At 40.6% G+C, this 27691-nt stretch overlaps 1 protein-coding gene across 3 annotated transcripts in view; it reads left to right on the plus strand.

The window, feature by feature from the left end:
- The window catches only part of NLGN4X (neuroligin 4 X-linked), a 299671-nt gene that overhangs the window by 163476 nt on the left and 108504 nt on the right, over nucleotides 1–27691 (plus strand). For 2 of the 3 annotated variants that reach the window (XM_087860184.1, XM_087860185.1), the window contains exons 5-6: nucleotides 15709–15768; nucleotides 19667–19819. In XM_087860184.1, the coding sequence (XP_087716310.1) occupies nucleotides 15709–15768; nucleotides 19667–19819 (213 nt within the window). The remainder of the gene's footprint in view (nucleotides 1–15708; nucleotides 15769–19666; nucleotides 19820–27691) is intronic. The other variant, XM_045813629.2, reaches the window with a different exon arrangement.

Raw genomic sequence — 27691 nt, forward strand, 5'->3', positions numbered from 1 at the left:
ATGGTCACAACGTCGCTTCTCCTCTGGATTCCCTTCAGAGAGCCTCCTTTTTCTTTATTTTACATAGACTTACATAATATAAATTTATTTTACATATATATACACACACAAAATGCAAACATGTATGTATCATGGTTAATTATTAAATACATATTTTATTTATTTAATACCACATTAAATATTTATACTTATTAAATATTTATAATACATACATGTATAACATATAATAATACCCATTAAATATTTATAATACAATATATTAAGCATATAATAAATACATGTTGATACTTATTAAATATATACATTTTATATATTTGTATAAGTATATATACAACACAAATATATATGTATACAAAATAAACATGTAAACAAAATAAATATATATTATATATAAATTTATATATACTTCTGAATGATGTTATTCTTTATTAAACATGTATGTATATATGTATGTGCTTGTACAAAATATACATATATATTTCCTGATTCTATGCTTTAAAATATATATATAAATTTTTTATACATTTGCTTCTATTAGTTACCATTTTAAAATATATATATTTAAGTATATACATAAATGCATACTGTTTAATGAGTGATAAAAATATACATATGTATGTATGTATACTGGTGTGTGTCTGTGTATACTCATGGCCACATGCAGAGAATGTCACAATGAAACCGGACTATATAATCATGTGCGTATGTGTGTGTGTATGTGTATGATGCAAAAGTGCCAACATCTGTGTTAATAAATGCTGTCTTTCTTTATAAATAAATATAAGTTGGCTGAAAATCTCAAATTGAACATTATATAATACTTTGATAAACATTATCATTGCCTTCTAAGAATATTTAATTAATCCAGAATTTATTTTGCCCTAAGATGAAGTCAATATGCTTCCCTCTTTTTCTAATATTTAGCTAATGGTACTCCCTCAAAAGAAAGACTTCATCATACACATGCTAAAATTATTGTAACTACAATAAATAATATAATGAGGGCAGAAGAACTGTCTTGACCTTCTTCAAGCCAAAATTATTCACACTTGAGTATTCTTTTTCAGAGTCGATGTGAGAATGATTTTGTGGTTACCAAAAAATCTTACTATTTTAAAAAATATATTGATGTTGTTATACACTAAATTTCTGCCACCAAAATCTTCTGAATGTAGACAAGTCTTTTATGCATCTAAGATTTTATATATTTTATATATAATAAAATCTAAGATTTTATATATTTTATAGTCTATCTTACATGCTTCATAAGGTATGATCAGACCATTTATTCTTAATGTGAAAAGGCTTTCTTGTTAGATATGTTAATATTCATATGTATGAAAATTGATTTTGTGTATTGATCTCATACCATCATAACTAATACCTCATCTACCCTAATTTATTTAGTTGATGCTCTGAATTATTTTTCCCTGCATAGATAATCATATGCAGGAATGACTTTATTGTGTCTCCTTTTGAATATATTCAGTTCTCATGACTTTTATTTTTAACATATTGACTAGAACTTGCAGAAGTATCTTGAAAAATGATGGTCATGACATCATTTCCTTGCTTACACTTTTAGTGGAAACGCACATCGTTCACCCTTCCCCAGAGTGTGTTCTGTGTAAGGATATGTCTGCACGTCATTGGCAGGATTCCAAAAAGGTTCCTCATCAAAATAAATATTCCAGATACTCACATCCTTCAATGAAACATATCAATTGCCCTCCTGCTGCAGAGAGCCCTGCAGTTTCCTGCATTTGGGAATCCTGATGGTCTTTACAGCTGAGGGGACGTCTGGAGTTGGTCGTGGAGTTTCTTTCTATCGAAGTCCCTCTTTCCTCATGGTAGTTCTCTGACAAATTATCCTTACACGAAGATGTTCAAATGGATCAATACAGTGGGCACCTAGTTTCCCTCTGACTTCTGGGGTGTAAGGAGGGTCTATCAGTGCGGATTTACCCGTATTCAGATCTAAGGTATACTTTGATTTACCTGTTTTTCCTCATGAAGAGCGTGCAGGTTAGTTCTCTCTGTACACGTCCTGTATCTCCACATCCACACTGACCAGCTCATTCTCTTCTTTCTGTCTCAGGCTGTTCCCTTTTTATGCCTCTGCACCGAAGAAACGACATCTTATTTTTACTCCGTGAGAAATGGCCAATGGTTATCTAAATGTTCCCTTAGAGTCTTCCACAGCCTCTTTTCTCATCTTTGGGCAAGTCAGGATCTACCCACCAAAGATGTCTATTGGCAGGTGGATCTGTGAGAGGTCCTTTCCTGTGCCAGTGGTCCAGCAAGTCCTCGTCGCTCAACGGGGTGGCCCCAGACCCCCAGCACACATACCTGGGGGCGTCCTTACCAATGCAGACCCTTTGCAGTTGTTGACCCATTGAACTGATCCTCAAATTCCATTTCCAACAAACTACTCCTTTAAGCTGCACTGTCCCTTACTGAGACATGAAGTATTAGTTGACATGAAGTATTAATTAAGGAGTAGTTACTCTAAGTGTTAGTTGACATGCAAATACTCTGTCCTACCTGAGTGTGTGAAAAATGACATTGAGCATCTAGGGTTTTTCCTGACTTGTCTAACTCTGCAGCGTCAGCTACTGGCCATTTCCATGCACCAACCCCTTCTCTCACCTGTATGTTTTGGCTGGTTTAAATTTTCTCTAATTTGATCCCATACCTGGAGATGTTGGAGGCAGGAGATTTTCTGAAATAATGCCCAGGCAACATAAGAATACATTTCCTAGTTTTTGTTTTTTTGCTTTGTAGAGACAAGCACTTCCTCTCTGATACATGGCTGTATGCAGGGTGGTCCCAAATATTCCCTGATTTCTTCCCTATCCTGTTCATAGAACAATTCCCAATGCGGTAGTGCCATGGGAAGATCCTTGAACAAGACTGAACTCTCTTCAGGCTCCTTAATAGGGTTACTAGAAACCCAGCAGGTGTAGCCTTGTATTTTCTGCTGTTCTTGGTTTCCTATCATGTTCACATCTTTTTCTTTGTTTTTATGCATATTCCCGTTGGGAAATTTGCATCGGGGGATGCTATCTAGACACGATAGTGAGAAGTTACTTCTTAGGGGAGGACCCTGCAAAGAAGAGGTTTTATCCAAGTCTTGAAAGCTGGTTGGGATATTAACCAGCGGGCAGATGTGGCCATGGCAGCGAGAATGGGTTTTCTTGGTGAAGGACTGGCATTTGAAGATATTTTAACACTGTTTACCACCTTCTTATTAACTTTTTTGTACCGTTAAATATTTTGAGCTGAATTTCATCCTTCCCTGTTTCTAAAACTGAAAGTAATAATAATATAAACTAAAATCCATTACCTGGAAAGATTTTCATAAATACCTAAAATTGCATATAATTACCAAAGAAATGAAATCATTAAGCTAGCAGTGACTTTGTCTGTGGATCTCAAAATAACATGCTTTTAAAAATGGAACTCATTTAGCATAAATCTGTAAACACCTAGAGAGATATTAAGCTTACATCTTGGCCCGGAGCAAATGCTTTATGGGTTTATAATAGAATGAATTGATTGACTTAGAGTCATTAAGGGTATGGGATTAAACAGTTGTATTAAAGAAAATCCCATCAAAATCCCATCCTACAATCACTGCAAGGTATTATTTTCTGAAGTCCTACAATGCTAATGTAAATATATAATAACATTAAAATCAAGGTAAATTAGAGATTATCAAGATGTGTTTAATAAAGCTGGGTAGTATTTTACGTTTAGAGCATTACCTAAGGATTCTGAGTCCTTGGAGGCAATGGCTTGCCATGTGTTAAAAATCTCTGTATCACTAACGCCTAGGACTGTTTCCAAAACACAGGCGTGTCCTTCAAGTTCATTGACACAGTCTTGCGTAAAGAATGGGGTATCCTTGATAAATGATACTCTGATGATTCCGAGAACCACCCCCAGTCAGACAGGTCTCTGCATTTACTCCTGTTCTAGAATGTCTTCTTTCCTTCAAACCATAATTTTCAACGTCTAGGCAGTGCCTTTCCCTAAACACTAGCTGCCCTTCGTTGGCTTAAGTATCTACTTAAATAAGGTCTTAGGGCTTATTCCTCTCTGTGTTGTATCATTTATTTTGGGACGCAAAACAAAGCTACCTTGCCAGAGACCAGCCTATCACCTTGCATAAACTAATTTTCACCATTTGCTAAAATGTCGACTTATGTGTTGCCATGATGTGTTGGGATCTGGGTTGGAATCCCAAAACAGTGGCAGGTTGATGTCTTGGGCCAAGTTACTTGGACCTCTGTTCCCTCCAGTGGTCTCATCTGCACAGTGGGGGGCAAACGTAGTTCCTGACTAGTTTTCAGATGGTTACAAAGCATCTAGAACAGCATCCCTCCCCCTCATGTATTAAGCAAACATTGCAATTTAGTTAAGAATAGTGCCATAACGAAATAACTGTTGGAGTCATAGAAAGACCAGCAGGTTGAGTAAGCAGAATGAAGTGAACCTTTATCCTCTGTCACCAACCAGTATGAATTGGAGACATAGTGGTTTACCAGAAAGCCTATTATGTCCCCATCAGCTGGGTCCCCAGCTACGTCTTGCATTGTTTGGTCAAGTCATTCACCTTTAGTCTTCTTCAGCTCTTTGACCTGTAAATGCAAATGTCAAGTAGAAGGAATGTGGGCTTCTTGGAAAAATGTCTGATTCTAGAAACGGGGCAGGAAATAGACAAGATGAGCCTGGATCACTTTATAGCAAGTAAGTGCTAATAAAAAAAAAAAACGAAACAAAACAGAACAAAAAAACCCCAAATAAAACCAAAACCAAACCGCAACGATGGGGGTAGGTCAAAGGGGCACAGAAGCCAAGTAAAAACATTCTCACTGGCCAATCCTTCAGCAATTTGAGGAACAAAATTAGTAGCAGATTATTCCTCAAAGCATAAAATAAATATCATAACCTCATATTGACATAAACACCTGAACGAATAAATAAAACAGGATTTATGAATGTCCTATTTCTGCTCTAATCGATTACCACATTGTTAGTGGCTTAAAACAACACAAATTCATCTTATAGTTTTGGAGGTCCGAAATCCCAAATGGATCTCACCGGGCTAGAATCGAGGTTTTGATAAGATGGCATTCCTCTTTTGGAGGATCTAGGGGAAAGGGTCTTCCTTGCCTTTTTCAATTCTAGAGGACAGCTGCATTTCTTGGTTGACAGCTCCCTCTTCCATCCACTCTGAATCCACTTTTAATTACATTATGCCCGTCTGGATAAGGCTGGATCATTCCCTTATTTAAAGGTCAGCTGATTATTACTCTTTTTTTTTTTTTAAGATTTTATTTATTTATTTATTTACTTATTTTGACAGAGAGACAGCCAGCGAGAGAGGGAACCCAAGCAGGGGGAGTGGGAGAGGAAGAAGCAGGCTCATAGCGGAAGAGCCTGATGTGGGGCTCGATCCCACAACGCTGGGATCACGCCCTGAGCCGAAGGCAGATGCTTAACCGCTGTGCCACCCAGGCTCGCCCAGCTGATTATTACTCTTAATTGCATCTGTACATTTAAACCCCCTTGTCATGTAGCCTATCATATTCTCAGGTTCTGAGGATTAGGGTGTAGATCTCTTGGGGGAATGGGTGATATTATTCTCCCTACCATGGGGGAGTTGAACACATCTCCCGTGCAGAAGTGTTCCAGATAATTTACATAGACCCTCTCCTTCCACCTCTACTCCTGAGGTTTGGCTAGGCATATTGACTTCCTTCCAAAGAGTATGATACGGAGAGGGGCCGAGAACATGTAACTTTACAGTGGAGAAATTTGGCAAACATACCTCAGCCAGGTGGTCAAGGCCAACGTCAGTAGTGATGAGTCATGGTGACAAATATGCACCTTTCATATGATGTGATCAGGAGGGTCCTTAACCTCTGTGGGCTTCCTCCCCAAATTTCATAACCCCATCGAATCATGAAAAACCAGACAACACCCGATTGTGGGATATTCTATAAAAGTCCTGGAGAGCTCTTCAAAACTGTCAAGGTCATCAAAAACAGGGAAACTCTGAGAAACTCTCAGAGCCGAGAAGAGCTTAAGGAGCCATGAGGACTGAAATGGAATGTGGACACAAAAAAGGACATGAAGCAAAAATGGAGAAAATCTGAATAACTTACAGACTTTACTGAATTCTGACATGTCGATATTGGCTCATTAATTATAACAAATGTACCAGACTCGTGTTTGATGTCTGTACTAGAGGAAATTGGGTGTGAAGCATAGGGCAACTCCCTGTCTTTATGATTTTTCTCTAAATTGAAAAGTGTCCTAAAGTTTTAAGTTTATTTTTAAAAAACCAAAAAAAAAAAAAAAAAAAGGCAGATATCAAACATATTTCCCTTCTCTGATTTCTAAATGGAATTCCCGCACCCTTGGCCTCTGGGAACAGCCATTCTACTCTCTGTTTTTACAAGTTCAGCTTTTCCAGAGTCTACACAGAAGTGGGATCATACAGTATTTGTCTTCTTCTGTCTGGCTTATCTCGCTTAGTGTAATGCCTTTAAGGTCCATCCACGTTGTTGTAAATGGCAGGTTTTCTTTCTTTCTCATGGCCGAATAGTATTCCACTGTGCGTGTATGTAATATATATGTACATTATGGATTTATAGAGATGCGAAATCTATAATATGCCACATTTCTTTATCCATTCACCCGTGGGTGGACATACTGAGTGTTTCTGGTTGCACGGTTAAGGATCTTTGTACGTGTACGTCTGCTGTCCTCGGGGAGCGTGGAGCAGCATATAATTGACCTACAGCTCAAATGTAACAGGGACACTCACAAAATGCTGCTGGAATACATAAATAAAGAAAGAATTTCCACTCTGAGGAGTGGAACGTGGGGAACGTGCCCTTGAGTTGCTGGCCCCTGGACTGGGTGTTCAAAGGCTTTCAAAGTCAAAGAGTCAGCTTGGGGAGGGGCGGTTAGATCAATCGTAGTCTCACAAGTTGGGAAGAAAGAGCTGCATAGGCAAAATCTGGGAGGCAGAAAAGTGCAGCATGGTATGGGGAACCATGAAAACTAATACTATTTCCAGCAACCATATGAGCCAATACTGAAGGAGTGTTGGCTTTGTGCAAGACAGCGTTCGCACATGGTGCTGGAGAACCAGCTAATTTGAAGGATAGTTGTGCGTGACTTTTCTGGGTAGGTGATTCTTTGAAGGTCTTTCTTCAGAAAATCCCTGATGATTGAAGTAAATAATTTACCTTTTCCTCATCTTCAATATTTTTTATTTACTTTTTAGAGAGAGAGAACATGAGCAGGGGGAAGGGTAGAGGGAGAGAGAGAATCACCAGCAGGCTCCCTGCTGAGTGCAAGCCCGATACAGGGCTTGATTTCACGACCTTGAGATCATGACGTGAGCAAGAGTTGACATTTACCCGACTGAACCACCAGGCGCTCCTTCCTTGTTTTAATTACTTTAGGGTATAATCACGATGGTGTTGTGCTTAGTCATCATAAAATATGTAGGTATGAAGTCTGTTGATGTTCCTTTTTTTTACCTGCAGCATAGTCACATAGTAGTTAGGGCTAAGTACCAAAAAAAATAATTTTCTGTAAAGGTAGACATGCAGCCAAAGGGAAAAACTGTCATGTTGGCGTTGATTTACCAATTTCAAGTGCACTGGGGAGCCAGAGACACTTCTGATCTCAGATGGTCTCTTGGATCGAGCTGTATGTTGGAATGTTTAGGAGGCCGTGTGCTGCTCTGAGTATGGATGTGGCTGTGTGTGCGTGAGTGCGTTGTGTGTGTGTATGTTTGTGTGTGTGAATGCGTACCTCAGCGAAAGAAGCAAATGCCTGTAACAGTCAGCTTAGGCTAGATCGTGCTGCTAAACAAAGACTCCAAAATTTTAGCAGCTCACAACAGCAAGAGCTTGTTTCCCTTTTATGACATCTGTGTCCGTTTGGGGCTGACTGGTTGTTCTCTACATCCTCTTCTTTCCCAAACCGAGACTTGAAGGAGGTGATCCCCACCGGGGACATGCTCGTCTGGTGGGTAGACAACGGGGAGGGGAATATGGCAGAGATGAGATGCCTCATAACGTGTCAGCTTGGGGGTGACATGCGACTCTTCCATTCACATTTTAGTTGGCCCAAAATGGTGTGTTAGCAGCTGGGGATGGCACAATACTTTCCTGGGAGAGGGCATGGGCTATTTTGAGCAAATCTCGGCGTCCTTTATTGAGAAGGTGGCGAGGGGACATCAGCACACTGAAAAAGAGATGAGAGACATTTCCCTTAAGTGTGTCTTGTGCTTGACACTTCTGTAGTTTGGATCATGACTTCCTTGAGTTTCTCCCTGAACAGAGAGAGCAAGGAACTGTGGCCAGTCAGCTAAGCCCTCTGAGATGCCCTCAGGTTATTCCCCTATGTCGACAGCAAAGGGACAAGAAGCCAAAGGGTCCAGCTCCGTCTAATTCCTGTGCCACAAGCCCAAATTCCTGGCATAGAGATACATCCAGTCACCAGCATCTATGTTCTGACTACAGAAAGAAGCTTTTATTAGAGTTAAAACTATCCCAGAGAGCTCAAAATCCTCCAGAATCTCTTGGCAGGGAGAGTAAATATATACACCAACACACACACCTACAAAGGGTTATCAGTTTTTTATACATTTCTGGAGCTATCTCAGGGGGAATAAAAGCGAATTTCATTTTCAACAGGGGTTTTCTAAATACAGGTGCAGGAAAAACATGGAGCATAATCCAATATTAAATTAGTTCCAGCTTTTAAATACATTGTGATTTAATCTCAAGCTCATGGAGATTGTGTGGGGAGGTAATATATTCTATCAGCTGAACATTCTAATAAAAAGGAGAGACTCAAATCTAATAGGATTTGTCTTTTATTCCCAAGAACAGAAACATTTCAATAACCAAATTCACAACAAAAAATGCTAATGTGAGGCCATGCAATGCCTTGAGATTTTAATAAAAAACACAAACATATATCAGAGACCTGTATATTTTTAGACTGACTTTGATTTTCTACCAGAGAAACTGTGAAAATAATTCTAATTCCAAAAGAAAGAAAAAAAATTATTCATATTTTTCTCAACCTGTCTTCCCAAGCCAGTCAGACAAAAAGAAGAAACATACCAAAAGAACGCAAAAAACAAAAAACCCTCCTATTATTCCCATTATTTCAATGAGGCATTTTGAAACCGGTAGAAAATTACAAAGAACTAGACTTTGCTTTTACTGTAGTCACAAACACATGTCTTCAGTGTTCCTAAAGTGACAACCCAAGATGAATTAAGTGGCAGAATATTTTGCTATAGCAAAATTGACAATGATTAGGAAAACATCAAGCACATCTGAGTCTCATAATAAACATCCGTGGGGTGAATCATAGGTACTTGACCTCAAGACGACAGTCCGGAGCTCAGCATTTCCATACCCCTTCATGTGTCCTGGAGCAGAGGTCTTCAGACTTTGGGATGCCTTTCCAAAATTTTTTTTCGAAGTACAACTCTCCTGATGAGAGAAATCAGTTTCATGCACTCAGCTTCACATGTGCTCTTTCCTGAGGCTTTCTGAGCACCAGAAATCCTCCTTCCACATTAAAAACGAATGCCGAGATGTGCTCTGCATCGCCATGGGGCGTAACAAAGAGGCATTCCAAACGCTGGTGTGGGGGCATCTCCTCATAGACGGCTGTATCCAACAGGCTTCCCAGCCTTGCACATGTTTTCACTGAGTGAGATCCCATCTTGTTCAGATATTCTGATTTCAGAAAATGAATGAATGAATGAATGAATGAATGAAGCGGCCGATCATGCATGCTGATTCTTTCAAATGCAGAAAGTGAATTTTCTGTAGGTAGCCCATTGTCCAAAGTACACACGCTGTCGATGAAACCCGCAGTTTCGTGTTCTGTTTCCGATTCACTGAGCTTATCGCATTCAAGTAAACGTTAGAACACGTGTTCGCATTGACGTGTGGAGTATTTATTCCGGGTATAGCCAGTGATGGTCAAGGCTGCCATATTTAACGTGTCAATACTTGTTTGTAGAAGAAATGGGTTGGCCAGTGAAGTAAGTAGTGAGGCATGGGCGATTTGTCTCGGGCAGGTCCCACTCAGCTTACTGCTGAAATGAGCCCGTTATTGAATTAGAAGATTGAAGAACTATTCCTCTGAGGGGGCCGAGTGACAAACTAATCAATCACACACCCATCTGTGATGGCCAGATTAGCGTTTATTTCCACCATAACCCATTATACGACTTCCTCTGTAATGGAAGTAATGCATTTAGCTCAGACACGCGCTTTCTGTGTTTAAGATAACAAGGCTAAGTTGCACTTGGAATTTGCACTCTTAAGAGACAAAAAAATAAAATAGATGTGAACCGGTAAATACATTTTCAATACAATATCTCATGCTAAGAGCAATAATCCTAAAGGTTTTCTAGCTTCTGTCCTTTCTTTCTAGCACAAATAACTGTGTTTGATGATTTGCATACGTAAGTGGCAACAAAGTTAATGGGTGGTAAAAGAGGAAATAGAAAATTACTTTATTGCCTCAAAATGTTAACAGCAACATCTAGAGAGTTTTCACTGGTTTACCTCTTCCCCTTTACCATGGTCTACCTTTTCTGAATTCTTTACAAAGTATTTCTCTTCCATTTAGGATACAAAGTAGTCTTTTAAATAGTTTTACTTTAGAAAATGATGGAGTTATATAGCATGAAAAGGGAACATGAGAAGAACAGGTATAAAAAATGATGGACATCCTTCAGGACTAGGGATGTGGAGATATTTTATTTATAAAATCATACTTAATAATGGAACAGCTATATATTTGTTCGAAGTTGCTCAAATATTCTCTTTAAAATTTAGAGCTATTTCCCCATGGAGGTTTGATAGAGAGGCTAATTATTAGATGGAAAGGAATATTTTCCTGGCATTTGGGGGAAGGTGTAGCTGTGGAGAGGGAGGAAAAAACTCATGGTGTGTATGGGTTTTGAAATGCCTTTTTTGGGCATGCACAAGATGGATGTACTCTGGAATAAACTCCAGCAAAACCTTTTTTCCATAGTTCATGATTCTAACTAAATTAGATATTCAAGAGAAATCTGTTGGTTTTGAGGTCATTTAATTAGCTATATTTGCAAGGAAAAATACAGCAACAGCTTATTGAAAAAGAACAAAAGGATGAAAAATTATATATACATAGTACATTAAAGGTGATATCTAATTATGTTTCTGGGTCACACACTGCTATCTACAATTAATTCAAAATTGCGGTTGGGCAAATAATTTCTGTCAAAATCTCGGTGATTTTTTTTTCCTTCAGTTGACAAGCTCATTTGCAAATTCGTGTGGAAAGGCAGAATATCTAGAATAAACAAACTGTCTTGAAAAAGCAGGAGAGGGGCGCCTGGGTGGCACAGCGGTTAAGCGTCTGCCTTCGGCTCAGGGCGTGATCCTGGCGTTATGGGATCGAGTCCCACATCAGGCTCCTCCGCTATGGGCCTGCTTCTTCCTCTGCCACTCCCCCTGCTTGTGTTCCCTCTCTCGCTGGCTGTCTCTATCTCTGTCGATAAATAAATAAAATCTTTAAAAAAAAAAAAAAAAGGAAAAGCAGGAGAAAGTTGGGGAGCTTCTCCTTCCCGTTTTAAAGCATAGTGTAAAGCTATGGTCATCAGGACAGTTGGGGCCTCCTGTGGATAGAAATGCAGGATGGAATATAAGTAAAAGAGTCCAGAAATAAATAGAGTCCTGAATTTATAGTTAACCGGCTTTCAGCAATGGTGTGTCTCAAGAATTTAATGAGGGAGAAGTTAATGTTGCAGTCAAGGGTGCTGAAACAATGGGATATTCAGAGGCAAACAATGAATTTCAAACCTACCGTCACATCATACGCTGGAAGTAACTCAATAAAAGGTGTTAAGAACTACAACTCTTAAGTGTTTAGGAAAGAGCATAAGAGAAAATCTTCAGGGTCTTGGGTTAGGCAAGGAGTTCTTAAGATGTGATATGAAAAGCACAAGCGCTGAAAGAAAATTGATAAAATCGACCTCGTCCAAATTAAAAACCAACTTTTGCACTTCAAAAGACACCATTGATAAAACCAAAAGAGAAGCCCAGATTTGGGCTGGGAGAAAAGATTTGCAGGTCATATTTCTTGGAAAAGACCTGCATCTGAAAAATACACAGAACACTTACAATCCAGTAATAGGGGACAAAGAACCCAAATTTTTTTTTTTAAAGATTTTATTTATTTATTCGACAGAGATAGAGACAGCCAGCGAGAGAGGGAACACAAGCAGGGGGAGTGGGAGAGAAAGAAGCAGGCTCATAGTGGAGGAGCCTGATGTGGGGCTCGATCCCGCAATGCTGGGATCACGCCCTGAGCCGAAGGCAGACGTCCAACCACTGTGCCACCCAGGCGCCCCAAAGAACCCAATTTTAAAGACGGGCAAAATATTTGAGCAGGCATCCCACCAAAGAAGATGTTACGTGAGAAGATGCTGGACATCGTACGTCATTAGTAGGCTGCAGACCAGAAGCACAAGGAGACGCCATTTTACACCCTTTAGGATGGCTATCCCCAAAACGATAACCTAAGGCTCGGCTACAGGACACAGAAACTGGGACCCATAGTCAGGCTGATGGAAATGCACCATGACGCGGGAGATTGGGAACATGGTCTGGCAGTTTCTTAAAGCACCAATTTGCCCTGTAAGATAGCAATCCCACTCCTAGATATCTACCCAAGAGCCAGGGAAACACATATGCCAACAAAAACTTTGTCCCCAAGTGTTTATAGCAGCATTATTCCTAAGAGCCGCCAAATGAAAACAGTACAAATGGCCATCAACTGATGGATAGAAAAAACAAAATTTGGTGTGTCCCTACAGTGGAGTATTATCCATGCATACAGAAGAATGGAGAACTGACCCCTGCTATAGCATGCACGACTTTCGAAACATCACGCCAAGTGAAGGAAAGCAGACACGAAAGACGACACATGATTTCTTTTATACAAAACACTGGCAAATCTTGAAAGACAGTAGATTAACAAGACTGAGGATAGGAACATGGAACCTACAGTTGGATAGTCTTTTTGGAATTGATGAAAATGTTCTAAATGTGTATTATGCCGATGGCTACACAACTGCATGAAAAAGCCCTTGAATGTTATGCTTTGATGAGTTCATTTTATCGTATGTAAATCATACATCAGTAAAGCTCTTACAAATCCCACTTTGGCTAATGGAGATAGTTGGTAAGGAATCAAAGAGGCAGGAGGTTATCCTGGATTGCTACTTTATCGATGGAACTACGTTATGGAAATGTGAAAGCATTACTCATCTTGAGAACTTTCCTCTCTCTGTTGGGGAAGGTTCGCCGAGCGCTGCGTCTCTTCCAGCCCGAGATGAATTTTAGATCACTCCCGTTTTGTGCCCTGACAGTGAGCCTGAAGGCACGGAGAGGTGGGTCTTAGGAGAGGGTTCTGGCATTTCAGTCCCCGGACGCCTGGCTTGCAGAACGGCCTTTGGGCTTACGCCAGGACACAGGACCCAGAGCGCAAGAGAAAAGAGATTCCGAACGAGAATATTCAGAAAGGGGCAAGATTACAAGAACAGGCTCCGGGGAAGGGTGAAGTGCAGGTGTGGGGTCTTTGTTAAAGAACGCCTTCTCCATGTTGAGCACATGTGTTCTGGATGCTGCGTTAGAACAAGAGAAAGACAAACACGAACACATTTGGTTGGAAGGAATCCGCTGAATCAGGGAGCACATTCGCACTTCTCTGGCTTTTGACTGCACCTTAATTTTTTTTTTTCTTTTTTAAATGAAAGAAGTGACCTGTTTCTATAGAAGTTTATAAAATCTTCTTCCATGAATGAATGGATTTTTTTTTTTTTTAAATGAGAGGACTTGTTTTGTAAAACAGTTTTGCGTATTCACATAGTGCACTTTAAGAAAGGCATCCCTTTTGGGCTCCTGTACACAATTTCATCACAAATTCAAGTCCATGAGTTAGCTTTGAGATAGGTTCTGTACTGATAAACCCTGAGAAAAACAACCCAAAGACAGTCAAGCTCATTTGTTTTTTTTTTAAGTTTTTTTCTTTTAGGTATTTCAATGCAGTAGGATTGTTGGATATAAATAGATTTTGATATCAAGCCAGTGACTATAAGAGCTTGACGTAGCAATGCCATGATACTTTCTAAGGGATTGGAAGTGAATGTGTTGTAAGAACAGGTGGGTTCCGACAAGACTCAACTCTACTTTTAGGTAGATGAGGTGGTAGCCTGGAGTTTCAAGGGGTCCCAGACATCTCTTTGTAGCTGTCTTCAATGACCTTATATTGGTCACTTGAAATTATCTACAGTGGGAATAGTTAAGCCTCAAAAATCAACAAAGAGGATTTCCTAGCCACCCACCCAGGTGTGCTTGCTGAGAAGTGTTGAACCGCATAAAATGGACCATAGATAAACCATAACTGACCTACAAAAACAGCATCTTCTTAATTTTGGTTTTGAAGCATGAAGAGTTCCTTTGAGTTATGTAGGACTTCAGGAAGAATGTCATTCAGGCACTTTTGAAGTTACTGGGTCTGGGATACGCATTCCCCCAGGGCCATGTCTGTCTATAAAAGAAGCCAATTGAGCTAATTAACCAAACAATTCGAGCAATATGGAATGTTTTAGCGTGTCGTATCTGGAAAATGGGAAAAACCAAAATGGTGCACTGCATACAGAATTCATAAGAGAGTGACTTTTGGTGTAGTTGAGGGATGCCCCCATCTCCCCATATTTTGTCTCCATGGAGATTCTTAGGTAACTTACGTGTTCCAGGTCATCAAGGTAGGTGACTTTATTTATTTACCTTAAATTCAATGAGCAATGACACCAAAGTAACATTTGATAAGTTTTTCAAACACAGGGAACAGGATGTATAATGTTTTCTCTTTTCTTAAGAAAACCTTATTGAAAATGGTAGTTGTGGTGTTGTTTTCTTTTTATACTAAACAGGATCAAGTACTGGGTAGTAGCTCTGTAGCCACTGGTGAGAGGTGACTGTCATGATTTAAATTAACTAACAAATTGACATTTCTGATTTGTATTTGAAATGCTCTGTTTTAAGTTCTTCTGCATGTGAATGTGAATTTTAAGTATTTTTATTGAAAGTCCTTCCGTGTTTATTGTGTAAATGTGTTTTCTCTTACATTATGGAATGTCCTAACAAAAGTGTATTGGAGACATTTCATGAATTAATGGAGATTATCACATGTTAAAATTAGAGGAACATTAAATACTTCATATTCATTTCTTTTAAGAATGTGGGAAATCCTTTTTAATAATTTAATTTTCTTTTTTTCAAACTCACATTAGCTCTTTTTTTTTTTTTGCAGTACTATCATTTTAACCCCCAAACTGCATTTTCACAGGATAGAGAATATTTTTTCAAGTAACATTTTGAATTTGTTCTTCTTGACATCTTTATGTTTTTATGCATTTTGCATTGCCCTATTTCATTTTTTTGAAATCCAAATGTAACAACTCTCAACTTTTTGTGTGACACTTTTTTTTTTTCTTTTACTGGGTAGTATCTCTCTCTCTTCTGATTTTTTTGCAAACCTGTTGTTTTTGAATTCTCTTTTTTCCCTTTATTTTCCTTCTCAATATGACCCCAGGAGCCAACACAAAGAAAAACGCAGATGATATAACCAGTAATGACCGTGGTGAAGATGAAGGTATTTTTTGTTTTTTCAAAGCTCGACCCTGATGCATGGTTTTATATCTCTCTTTCTGTATTTTTTTTTTTAATTTCAATCTCTTTTTCCTCCCCTTCTCTGAAATGAGTACACTTCCGTGTGCTTCTTTATTTTCTTCTTGTTTGGAAACCACTGTCCCTTTTAGTCCCAAGGACCCTGTACATGAATGCTAACTATCTGAGAAGTATAAACATTTCTAAATATGAAGTGGGTAAAAAAAAAAATGTTATTTATGAGGAAGCCCATCTTTTTCTTTTTCTTTTTCCTTTTTTTTTTTTTTTCTCTTTCTTTTTTTGGCTTGGTCATAAGAAGAGAAAATGAAATTTTAGAACATGCATGTATATGTTCTTTTCTTCCTTCCAAAGGTTATTTTGTAAGTTATGTTGTATTTTGGAACTTTGGTCTTCTTGATTCCTTCTCAAGTTGCCAAACTCTGAGACACCTTCGTACAACTTTTTAGGTGTCTGGCATTTTCGCTTTTGTTTGTTTCTTTTTCTTTTTTTTAAGCATACGGATTTAAAAATAGGTTTCAAAGAATCTTCTCTGGCTCACAGTGAAATACATGAAAAAGCGTTTTAATGAGATGTTGTTTCTCAGGGAGCTGCTGTTTAGCGGCATTTAAAGGGGAAAAAAACACCAGGGATAGTGTAGATCTCAAAACAAAACCAAAAAGGTCAGACACCCTAGATCTATGCCTTTTCCTTTTCTCACCCTGGCTAGTTTGAGAACGTTTTTCACCTCCACCCCTCAAATGTTTGGTTGCTATGGAAGGTTGCTTCTTGAAGGATCCGACGTTACTTGATAAATTAGCCACCAGAAGTAAATTCATGTTTTTGAAAAGATGGAAGACAGTGGCCTCTGAGCGAGAAGGAACACAAGGTATCCCGATGCCTTCAGCAGAACCCATAGTTTCAAAGAAACGAGACGTCCCAAGTATGTAGCTGTGCAGGCTGCGTAGGGGGGTGAGAAGCATCATTCTCCCATCCCAGGAGCAAAATGCACGGACCTCCATTCATCTACCACAGGTGATGAAGGCCCTTGAAGAACTTTTGGGTTTGGGGCTGACAGGCAATGTAAGGCACAGAAGTGGCTGGTGAGTTCTTGCCGCCAGGCAGCGAGAAATCCCCGACAGCCTCCCGTCTCTAGTCTGTAGCTTGTGTTGCTGGCTTTCACTTCTTTTCTAATCAACTGTGCTTCGAGAAGTTTGGCCGATGTTGCTTTCATGCCTGCTTCTCTTCACATTGTTATTATTTTTATTGTTATTCCCCTGTGTTCATAGGGCTGTCCCCACCTCTGATGTCTGTCTGCCAGATCTTTTCTGATGGCCTTAGAAAGCGTATCCTGTACCTGAGTCGCCAGCTGACCTCGCCTCTGCAGAGGGCCCCAAATGCCTGCAGTTTTACCAGCATTCAAAAACGTATTAAAACAAACATTTTTTTAATTTTAAAAAAATTCTATCAGACCATGTAAAAAGAAGAAGAAATGTATTAAAACAAAACCTGGGGGCGCCTGGGTGGCACAGCGGTTAAGCGTCTGCCTTCGGCTCAGGGCGTGATCCCGGCGTTATGGGATCGAGCCCCACATCAGGCTCTTCTGCTATGAGCCTGCTTCTTCCTCTCCCACTCCCCCTGCTTGTGTTCCCTCTTTCGCTGGCTGTCTCTCTCTGTCAAATAAATAAAATCTTTAAAAACAAAAAAAACAAAACCTGAAACCTTTCCTTTGTTCTGTTGTACCAGCCAGGAAGATAATTTGCCTCTTGTTCTGTATCTCTTATTAGTGCATTTCCATTTGATTCTTAGGATCTGTTTTCCCAGTGCTCGCAATGCAACTTCCTTTTTAAATTTTTTTCTTTTTTATTTTTTTTTTAAGATTTTATTTATTTGACAGAGAGACAGCCAGCGAGAGAGGGAACACAAGCAGGGGGAGTGGGAGAGGAAGAAGTAGGCTCCCAGCAGAGGAGCCTGACGGGGGGCTCGATCCCAGAACGTCGGGATCACGCCCTGAGCCGAAGGCAGACAGTTAACGACTGCGCTACCCAGGCGCCCCTCGCAATGCAACTTTCTTACCATAAAATGTCCCCTAATTTTCATTGAATAGCAAGAACTTGTGATTTCTTTTTTCTCTTTCTTCTTTCTTTCTTTCTTTCTTTCTTTCTTTCTTTCTTTCTTTCTTTCTTTTACTTTGTATTAATAGGACATCTTGTTATTTCTCAAGTTCATGAGAACTTTGTTCAATGTGTTTGGAAAGCTTAGAGATACTAGCCTAGCATTTTCTCCAAGGAAACCCCTTCCAACAGTCCTCAAAAATCTCTTCCTTTTCTTCTGCAGAGTAGCCAACAGCCTGTACTGGGAAAATAAATGAGGGCAAATCCTCTCGGTCAGGATCCAGAGAGAGAGGGAGGAGTAGATCATGCAAAACGCCACACCTTTCCAGACAACCGTGTCTTTCAAATTTCCCCATAGCGTATGATGCATAGATGATGGATAAAGGATTTTTGCCATATATTTGAATTTTATTTGAGAAAATAAGATCTGTTCTGCTATCTACTCAGAATCTGCAGAGCCATGGGGCTGTGATACTCTTTTCTGTACTTGACTGTGACCAGTGGGTTTCTCGAGCCTTCTGCATGCCTTAGTGATGAGGCAGCCAATGAACGTGTTTTGACATCGTGATCATAATTCATTTTATTTGCAGCCACCATCTACATGATAGTGGTTCATTCCCTTAAGATTCCTTCCTGATATTTCAAAAGTGTCTTGGTAAACTAGGAGAAAAAAAAATCTGATTGATAAAAAGGTGAAAATAAATGTACATTTGGGTTTCTTTTGATAACATACAGATATTTACACACACATGTGTGTGTATATCTATAGATACATGGAGATTCAGAAGTAATTATCATTGAGATCAGTCTTCTTAAACATTCAATATAAGCGTAAGGACTGATTAAACAGGTGATGTAACCAATAACTTTTTTAGAAAGCAGTTTCCACAAATGGACACATGGTCTCCTAATTCCTGTGCTCACAGACCATTGCAGAACATTGTTCGTACATCACTGCTCAGTAAAGCAACAAAGGAATGATGAAGGGTACCCATTGGTTGCACGTCATAATGGGAGTTTCTAGTCCCTGTGAAAATATGTAGCATTTCACAAATTCCACCTTGAGCCCAGAGTCTCGTGTCATTTTTATTATGTGGCTTCATGTGTTTTGTTAGTTAAGTGTCTTCAGCTGTGACTGCAGTCATGAACGGGAACAAGGGCATTGGCTTGGGCATCTTGTTGTGCTTTCTTTCTGACAGTTCTCGTTTCTGTTCAGTTGATAATTTTTCACCCTTTCTTTGTCTCTGTCATCATCTGTCCCGTATTGAGCGTTTACAGTCTCACCGCTAGTCTCGTGTGTTCATCGTGAGGTTGAAAATGAATCTGTAAGCTCACCTTTGAATAGAGAGGGCAGTAATAGTAAAGATCAATGACCATTTTGAAGTTGATTTCACACTTACTTAGAGGTTGAAAACATCATGCCATGTGCTTTTTCAATAGCTCAGCTTTTAAGACTTGAGCCCTGTTTAGGAAATAAGTATTTCATCTAAATTCTCTCTATTTTCGTGTTTTAGATACATACAGCAATGTACATATGCATTCATACGACCCCAAATGTCTGTATGCTTCTCCAAATACCATTTCTAGGACTAGAAAATATAATCCCATTGACCATTTTGCTTAAGGCAGTCTGATCAAGGTGTATGTAATGCAAAAAGAGACAGCTGTTGATTCCGGTCAAAGCAGGGAAAAGTAGTCCTTGTCCCTTGCCCTTAGCCTCCATTAATCAGTGTGATTTTTTATTGTGTCTCCTTACTTGACTTTTTTTTCCAGACATCCATGATCAGAACAGTAAGAAGCCGGTAATGGTCTATATCCACGGCGGGTCTTATATGGAGGGCACTGGCAATATGATAGACGGGAGCGTTCTGGCAAGCTACGGCAATGTCATCGTGATAACCATTAACTACCGGCTGGGAATTCTGGGTAAGTGATTGCGTCGTGTCAGCGTTGCACCACACGCAGTGACAAACGGGCACTGCTTTTCGTTGTGTGGGGACTGACTGATTTGAGCTGCGCTACTCCGATGCATAGAAAGTTCTGCTTCTCTGGGCTCCCTGGACGGTACAAGAGATGTTTGTTCACGTACCACCCTCTGTTTGCAGTGGTTAATTCTTGAATTGTATTCCAGGGAACCCCCATCCTTCCTCAAACAAAGGCAGACTCCAAGGTCGCCAGAGTAAAAGGAAACTTTATTTAAAGCCCTCTTCTTTCTTTGGGCCGCGACAATACTCTGTGAGGCCACACAGCTCTGTAGAGCGAACACATTTGCTGATGGGTGATGCTTTGGTAACAGGTGACGATAGCCAGAGACATGGGCTTTCTTCTGTGGTTAAATGGGTATGTTACTTAGCTTCTTCTGTGTTGGAAAATGTTTCACCTAATTCCTGCACTGATTATCTCTATGTGTTGGACCCCTGCTGTGGGGTCACAATGACCATTGTATTTACACACAATGGAGCTTGGCTCTTGGTTGAATTTTTGCAACGGTTTATGATTTCTCATAAAAGGATGCTGGCTAAGCCCATGGAAGTCCACCAGGGTGGCTCTCCACGGTTTTGATGTTCCTCCGTTTTTCCCCAGCGGGGAGCTTAGAGAAAAAAAAATATTTTTGGCAGGGGGCAATATTTTCAGATTTACCTTCTTTTGCCGTTTTGTCTGCTTATTGTATGCTTTATGATGGATATTCCTAGGTGTAGGTAAAAACATTCGTTTTCAACACAACAATGCATTAAGATGGTACTGAAAATTGAGTCTTTCCCAGTGTGATTCTGCAGAGGGCAACGTGTATGTTGCAGTGTCGTTACAGTAAAATAAAAAGTAAAGTGTATAATGGAGCTCTGTGAAACAAAACATACAGCTGAGAACGTTCTCTCCAAATACGCAAACATTAGCAAGAATATTTTATTTTCGCCTTGATGTTTTAATTTTATTTTGAACATTTTTTTTTTCATTAACATGTGAAACATTCACCTGTGAGAGACCCCTGGCACAGGGTGACTGGTAGAAATGCATTTCTAATTTAGAAATGCAAATCGCCCACAGATGTTTTGCAAAGTTTTGCCTTTTGGAGCATCGATAAAGCCCTAGAAATTCCCTGTTGAGTGTTTTGTTTTTGTTTTTGTTTTGTTTTACTTTAAAGGAAATGCAAAGCATTAGCATCAAGAGCCCACTCACTTTGTGATTTTGTTTCTTTTTCTTTTTTTCATAGGTCTTATGAGGCAGGTCTTTGTAGAATCATTTTAGTTAATTTCACATAGCCCTGTTTGCGCGCATGTCTCTCCATTTTTCAGCGGCTCTGGCTAGTCCCTTTGGCCACTAGTGCTTGAAACAGGAAATCGTGTTTCTTGATCTTTTACAAAAGGTCCATTCTAACAAAGAGGTGGAGAGAGGAAACAACGTGTCGGAGCACTGCACGGAGCCTTTTCAAAGAGGGCAGTGTGTGGGGCCGTGTGGGGCATCATCCCACAGACGAGGAGCTCTGGGCTCTGTTTTCTGAATGAAGCAATGGACATTGGGCAAGTTCTTGCTTTGGTGGGGTAACAAAATGTTCTCTTGCGTGCTTGATCTGTTGATGTTCCTTAAAAGGTTAGATTTCAAAGGAAATTGATTTTCCCCCTGTCAGGCCGAGCTTTCTTTCTTTTTTTTTTTTTTTTTTTTGAAGATTTTATTTTATTTATTCGACAGAGATAGAGACAGCCAGTGAGAGAGGGAACACAAGCAGGGGGAGTGGGAGAGGAAGAAGCAGGCTCATAGCGGAAGAGCCTGATGTGGGGCTCGATCCCATAACACCGGGATCACGCCCTGAGCCGAAGGCAGACGCTTAACCTCTGTGCCACCCAGGCGCCCCAGGCCGAGCTTTCTTATGCACCTTTACATGGAGAGCTCTTACCAATTTGGCCAGTTTGTGAAATGATGTGCAGATCTGGAAAATGCTGTGGAGTTGTTGCACACACAAACACATACACACAATATATATGCACATATATGCACACATATATAAATCCATGCATGTATATAAATCTATGCACATATATACATATAGATCATTTAAGAAAATGCTGTAGGCATTGGGCATATCAATCACATATATAATTTAAGAAAAGAAGTTTGCTTTTGAAATTTTTCTCATTGAAAAATTTTAAGTCTACCTTTTGCAACCGGAGAGTTAAAAAAGAAATCGTGGTACATAACAGAGCTGTGATGGGTGACCAAGAAATCAAAGAATCAATTTAGCATTTCTATGCCAGTCTATTTACATTCCGCGAATGAAGTACTGTAGAGGCGCTAAGAACACCACAGACCCCCTTTTATTTGCCTGGGTGAAATGTGCCAACTTTGCTGATTACACACGGTGGTGGAGATTTTCAAATGTGACTTCGTTTATCTCCATCACAGATCTCGTATGTGCTCACATCCTCTTGAAAGCCATCCCCGGCTCGCGGTTTAGCTTCCAGGAAGTCGCTATTTCGAGTCTGGAGAAATATTTTTAGACCACGGGGATCCAGATATTTAAAAAGATGATCAAATAAAATGGCTCAACCCGTGTGGCGACGAACATTCTAATTAGTGCTTTTGATACGAGTAGATATGTTTTGAGCACAACGTGGAAATATTGAGTTTCTTCTTCAAAACGTCATTAGTGCATAAATGCTCTTTTCCTGTCTAAGAAATGGAAAACTATTGCTGGATATCATTATTTTTATGGAGCGATAAACGCTGTTTTCCCACTCAAGAGAGAGGGCTAACAAGAGGCATTATGGTACAAGGAGGAGGCTGGTGCATGGAGTGAACATAGATCTCAGAACGAGGCAGACGTGAACGGGCATCTTGCCCCCACCCCGTGTCTGAGCTGTGATGTTCAGAACGACAACGAATGTCACCAGAGTCTCTGTAGAAGGCTGTAGCATTCTCCCCCTTGCAAGGTGATTGTGTGACGTTTCACAGCCCAGAACCGGCGTCCAGGACCCCCCATCACTTTGTAATTTCCATGCTTACTAACATCGCTGGACAACATATTAATATCATTGTTGAGCCAGTCGCAGCTGGCCAAGTATGTAATGGCTGATCTCTATCAAACACCGTCCTCTAAGCAGAGCCTTAATTCAAAAAGATAATTATATAAGACCTTTGTCCTAGAAATGAGAGAATCTTCACGTTTGCTTTTTGAAATAGGAATGTTTTCTTTAATCAGAACTGGGTGACACAGTCTTGCTGGCCATCACCCCTATAGTTTACTGGCTGGTCTGTGATGGTTGAGAGTTGTTCACATGCTGTTGACAAACGGGGATCGTCCCAGGCAAACTGGGCTGTGTCATCCTAGCTATAAGGTAATTAATTAAGCCTGCATTAAGTCTAGTGATCAAACTGGTGTTCCATTTATTTTCAGAGAAGGTGCTCTTTTATAAACATATTTCCTCTTTGTTCTGCTCTACACCTTGGTCATTAGGAAGGCATCGATGTCCAACACCTGACTTCCATCAAACCTACCTCTTATTTATTTATTGGTTTGTGACAAGTGTCCAAAGGCCTTTGACATAAAACAGAAATCCCCTCTCTCATGTTTTCTGATAGAAATACCTGGAATTTATTTATTGGTGGCTCGTGCTTCTCCTTTCCCTCATTGATTGTCTCCCATTTGCCTTTACATCTTGACTTGGTTACTTCCGCCTCCATTCAAATGTTCATTTTCGTTCACCTCCCATGGACTTACTGCCTTTTTGGTTACCCTGCCATGGGACGCCTCCTGCATGCTTTAAAGTATTTTTGCTTTGGAAAGGTCTGGCCTCTGTGCATTGGCAGCAGACTCATGGAGAGCCCGCAGTGTGGCCAGCCCTGGATTGCAATAGCTGTTCACTTAATCCTGGCAAACCTCCTTGCAGGGGTTCGCTTACTTTATTTACAAAGAAACAAAGGCTGAGAGGTGATAGGAATGCCTCCCACTGGGTTATTATTTGCTCATTCATTATTAGGGTGCTCAGGGCAATGGTGGTATCCACCCCCACACCACCATTGTCTCACGCCTGTTGTCCGTTCTTTGCCTGTCTGCTGCGCGTGGCCCATCGTGGAGTCAACACCACTGAGCCAGATGGTGACTTCAAAACATTTCTCACCTGACGGGTATCTTGTGGTCTTAAGAAACGTTGCCCGTGGATTTATATAACTGACTTTTCCCAGGATTCCAAAGCAGTACCAGAAACACCTGATTGTTTTTCAGGTGTTGTAGCTATTCTGGCATTTTTGTCTCGGGGAAGGTTGTGTCGGAGGGATCCCGAAGTTGTCTTTAAGGTCAGTGATTGCGTCCTTTCGCTTTGGTGCGGTGATGTCATGACTTTGACTAGAGCACAGAGACGGTTTGAAGTAAAGGGAGTCTACCTGCAGCGGAGGAGAGAGCAGGGGGATTACAAGTCATGTGACGAGAGCCGTACACGTGCTGCAATGGCGTGTTCACCCTCGCGGGTCTGGTCCCCTTGGTGGGGTCTTGGTCTCCATCTGAAGTGGAGGGTGGCTGGGTGGCATTTGGAAGGAGCTCTCTGACGTCAGCCAGAGGAGTCTCACTCTTACGCGTTTGCTCTGTTGGTGTTGCACGTCAGATTCTATACAGGAGTCTGCCAATCATTGGAGCACACGACTGACGGGTTCCTGTAACGTAAAGAGCTGTGATCTCAGTTGCATATGGTGTGTGTTGTGCACACGCGTTTTTCCTCCGCGACGGTTTGGTGGGTCCCCATCACTTGCTCCATGCACCTCTGTTGGACACCGTCAAGGTGCTCTGCAGAGCAGATGTCCATCCCTCTTTCTTTGGGAGTTAAAGATGTCCGCTATTTGCTAAGTGCTGTGTTTTATTGTTTTCTTAGACCCTTTGTTGTCTTTTCACTGTTTTTATGTATCATTAAGGATTTTGTTTTGAATTACAAATGGAACCCATTTTATTAATCAAATCAAGAGTTCGTAAGTGAACACGTATAAAGGGAAAAAATAATAATTTCTTCCTTCAAGGATCTGCACGTCTTGACGCTACCCACCTAACTCCCATTATGGTTCCTCTCCTTACAGGTTTGCCCTGATTTGATTTCCTACTGGAAGAGTTGCATTTATTTAACTTATTTAAAAGATTTCTATTTATTTATTTATTTTGACAGAGACAGAGAGAGCATGAGCAGAGGGGAGGGGCAGAGGGAGAGGGACAAGCGGACTCCTTGCTAAGCAGGGAGCCAGACACGGGGCTCCATCCCAGGGCTCTGAGATCATAACCTGAGCCAAAGGCAGACACTTCACCAACTTAGCTCTTCAGGTGCCCCTAAAGTTGCATATAAAATGCAGTTGAACGTTCAATGGGTAGAGCGGAAAGGTGAAGTATTGCATTTAGGGAAAAACAAGCAATAGTAGAGAAGTCAAGGAATATGGGAGAAATGGCAGGAAATGGGATCCAGAGGCAAGAGGAATAGTGCGGGAGCACGCAAAACCAGGATATTGAAAGTCGGCGGTGGAAAGGATGGGAACCCTTGGCGTAATGTCCTCTGTGGTGGGTGGCAGAGGTGATCAGCCCTCCTGGAAACAGGCTCTGGGTCCCCTGCTGTGCTGGGCTGGGAGTTGGCAGAGGGGAAGACTCTCCAGAAACAGTCATAACACGCATGCATTGTGCAAGGGAGCACTGTCTTGCAAAAAAGGAAAAAACAAGAAATGTGTCTGCCCAAAATATGTTGTCTTTCATCGTCTTCTTCATCAGTAGGTTTCTGTGCATTTAAGAGTCACTTGGAAACACCGTAATCTGGTCTTTGTTGTTCCTGGTATGGAACGTGAACTCTGGGAGTGGACAAGTTCATGGTCCAGGTCTGTCCTTGGTGGCCATGGGCTTGGACTTTCCTCATCTGCCTCCTGGTGGCTGAAAACACCCACTGCATTGATTTGATTTATTCAGCAAGTAAGATGCATCGTTCAGGATTCAAGTTCTGTCTTGGGACTTCAGAGGAGCCTGGGAACAAACACGGAAACCAATGCAGTGGGGTAAAGACTCTGTAATGGGGAGGGGGGCCTTCATGGAAACATGGACATACACAACGAAGCAAAGAGGCTCCCTCTTGTTCGGAGGCAACGGGGGTCCATGTCTACAGCCAGTAGAGAACCCCGGGGATACAAAGCGGTGTTTTTGGGTGAAGAAAGTCATGGTGCGGAGAAGTTAGAACCCAAGACTTTTTTCTTTTAATCTCAAGTGCACGGAACCATTGACCAGCCTGTGCCATGCTGTGGAGAATCTCTTGATCCCTTATGAATGATTAGAGTTTCCTAAAGGAAGGTGGCATTTTATTTTTATGGACATCGCTGTTTTGGGAAATCACAATGTTGGGACACACTTGATAGAAGGATCTATTAATACATAATTTCCAGTTAACTAATTACAGAGCACCACGTAAGCTCGAGTTACCAGTCACACAGGATACACCTTCAAAACTGTCCTTTGCTGGGAATGCTTGCATTCAGAACAGAGTCTCTCCAGATTATTAATTCGAAAAGAAGCCATGTTCTTTCTTTTGCATGTTTTTTTCTCTTCTCTTCTCACCCAGTGTATGAACAGCTGATTGTCTTGAGTTGTTTGAGGTCAGGTGGTTGCAAGGTGCAAATTCGAACTGACTGTCTTAGAAAGAAAAAATGTAACTCGGAAGTGACAGCTACTTTGCACATTTAGAAATATAAATGTATTTCTCAAATAAAATTGCCTTGTAACATATTGATCAGGTATATTGTATCTAATGCTTAAAGTACTGTCTCCTTTATTTAAAAAAATAACAGCTTTTTTGACTAAAGTGTGCAATTTCCAGTATAAAAAAAATCAGAAATATTTTAGAACATTCCATGTAACCATACTTCAGTGTGGCATGCATTGGATGCAGATGAGCTCAAGTCTATGCAGGTAAATCAATTGCAAGTCTCTGGAGATTCTGTTAATGATTCGAGATTGTATGCACTGACTTTCATTGCATTCAGCACCATGGCTTTCATTATAGGTTCAGACGTTACAGAGGGAAGGCTGTGTCCTGTGAAATGGGTATAGCCGTAAATAGGTGGGTAGCAGAAACACATTATAAAGACACACGTTTTAGTATAGACATACGTCTGACCGGAGAAACACCATCAATTCTACTCAGTATAACTAAGATTTATAGCCAAATCGAGAGAACAGTTTTGGAATAAGGAAATGTTGCAGTTTGGACTGAGGAATGATTCCTATCATTCAAAGTGACCCCCTGCCCCTTTACTAAAATATCCTGATAATGGTGTAGACGACCCCATTGCTCTTTATTCTTAGAGAACTGCCATAGTTTTCTGGACCTCTGAATACCTTTTCCCTTCATTGCTCTCTCTGTGTCCTCCTTAAGCATCACTTTAAACCATTTCAAAATAACACTCATGCTTTTGTACGGCACTTCTTCATGAAAAGCATGCGCAGATGTCCCATCTTTCCAGATAAGCATTCGGAGCGAATGGCCACCTACCTCATCACTCCTACTTCTCATTTTTCCGTGCTCTTGATTTTTTACATTCTACTGTGTCTGTTTCATCCCCGTATCTTGCCGTTAACCCATTTCCTCCTTTTAAATCATGTTTCATCGAAACTGTTCTCTGGAGGACCACTCAGGGTCATAAGTATTTCCTATGGCCCTCCAAATACTCCTCATGGCTTTTCACACTCCCTCATCTCTCTTAATCTTCTTGTAAATAACCCACTGGGCTTGTCTGCACTCGAATCTTCTCATCTGTATCCTTTCTTTAAAACACTGTGCCCCACGTGCACCTTTA

This window comes from Ursus americanus, chromosome X, assembly GCF_024610735.1.
Source record: "Ursus americanus isolate L20-20 chromosome X, mUrsAme1.1.p, whole genome shotgun sequence".
Lineage (NCBI taxonomy): Eukaryota > Metazoa > Chordata > Mammalia > Carnivora > Ursidae > Ursus > Ursus americanus.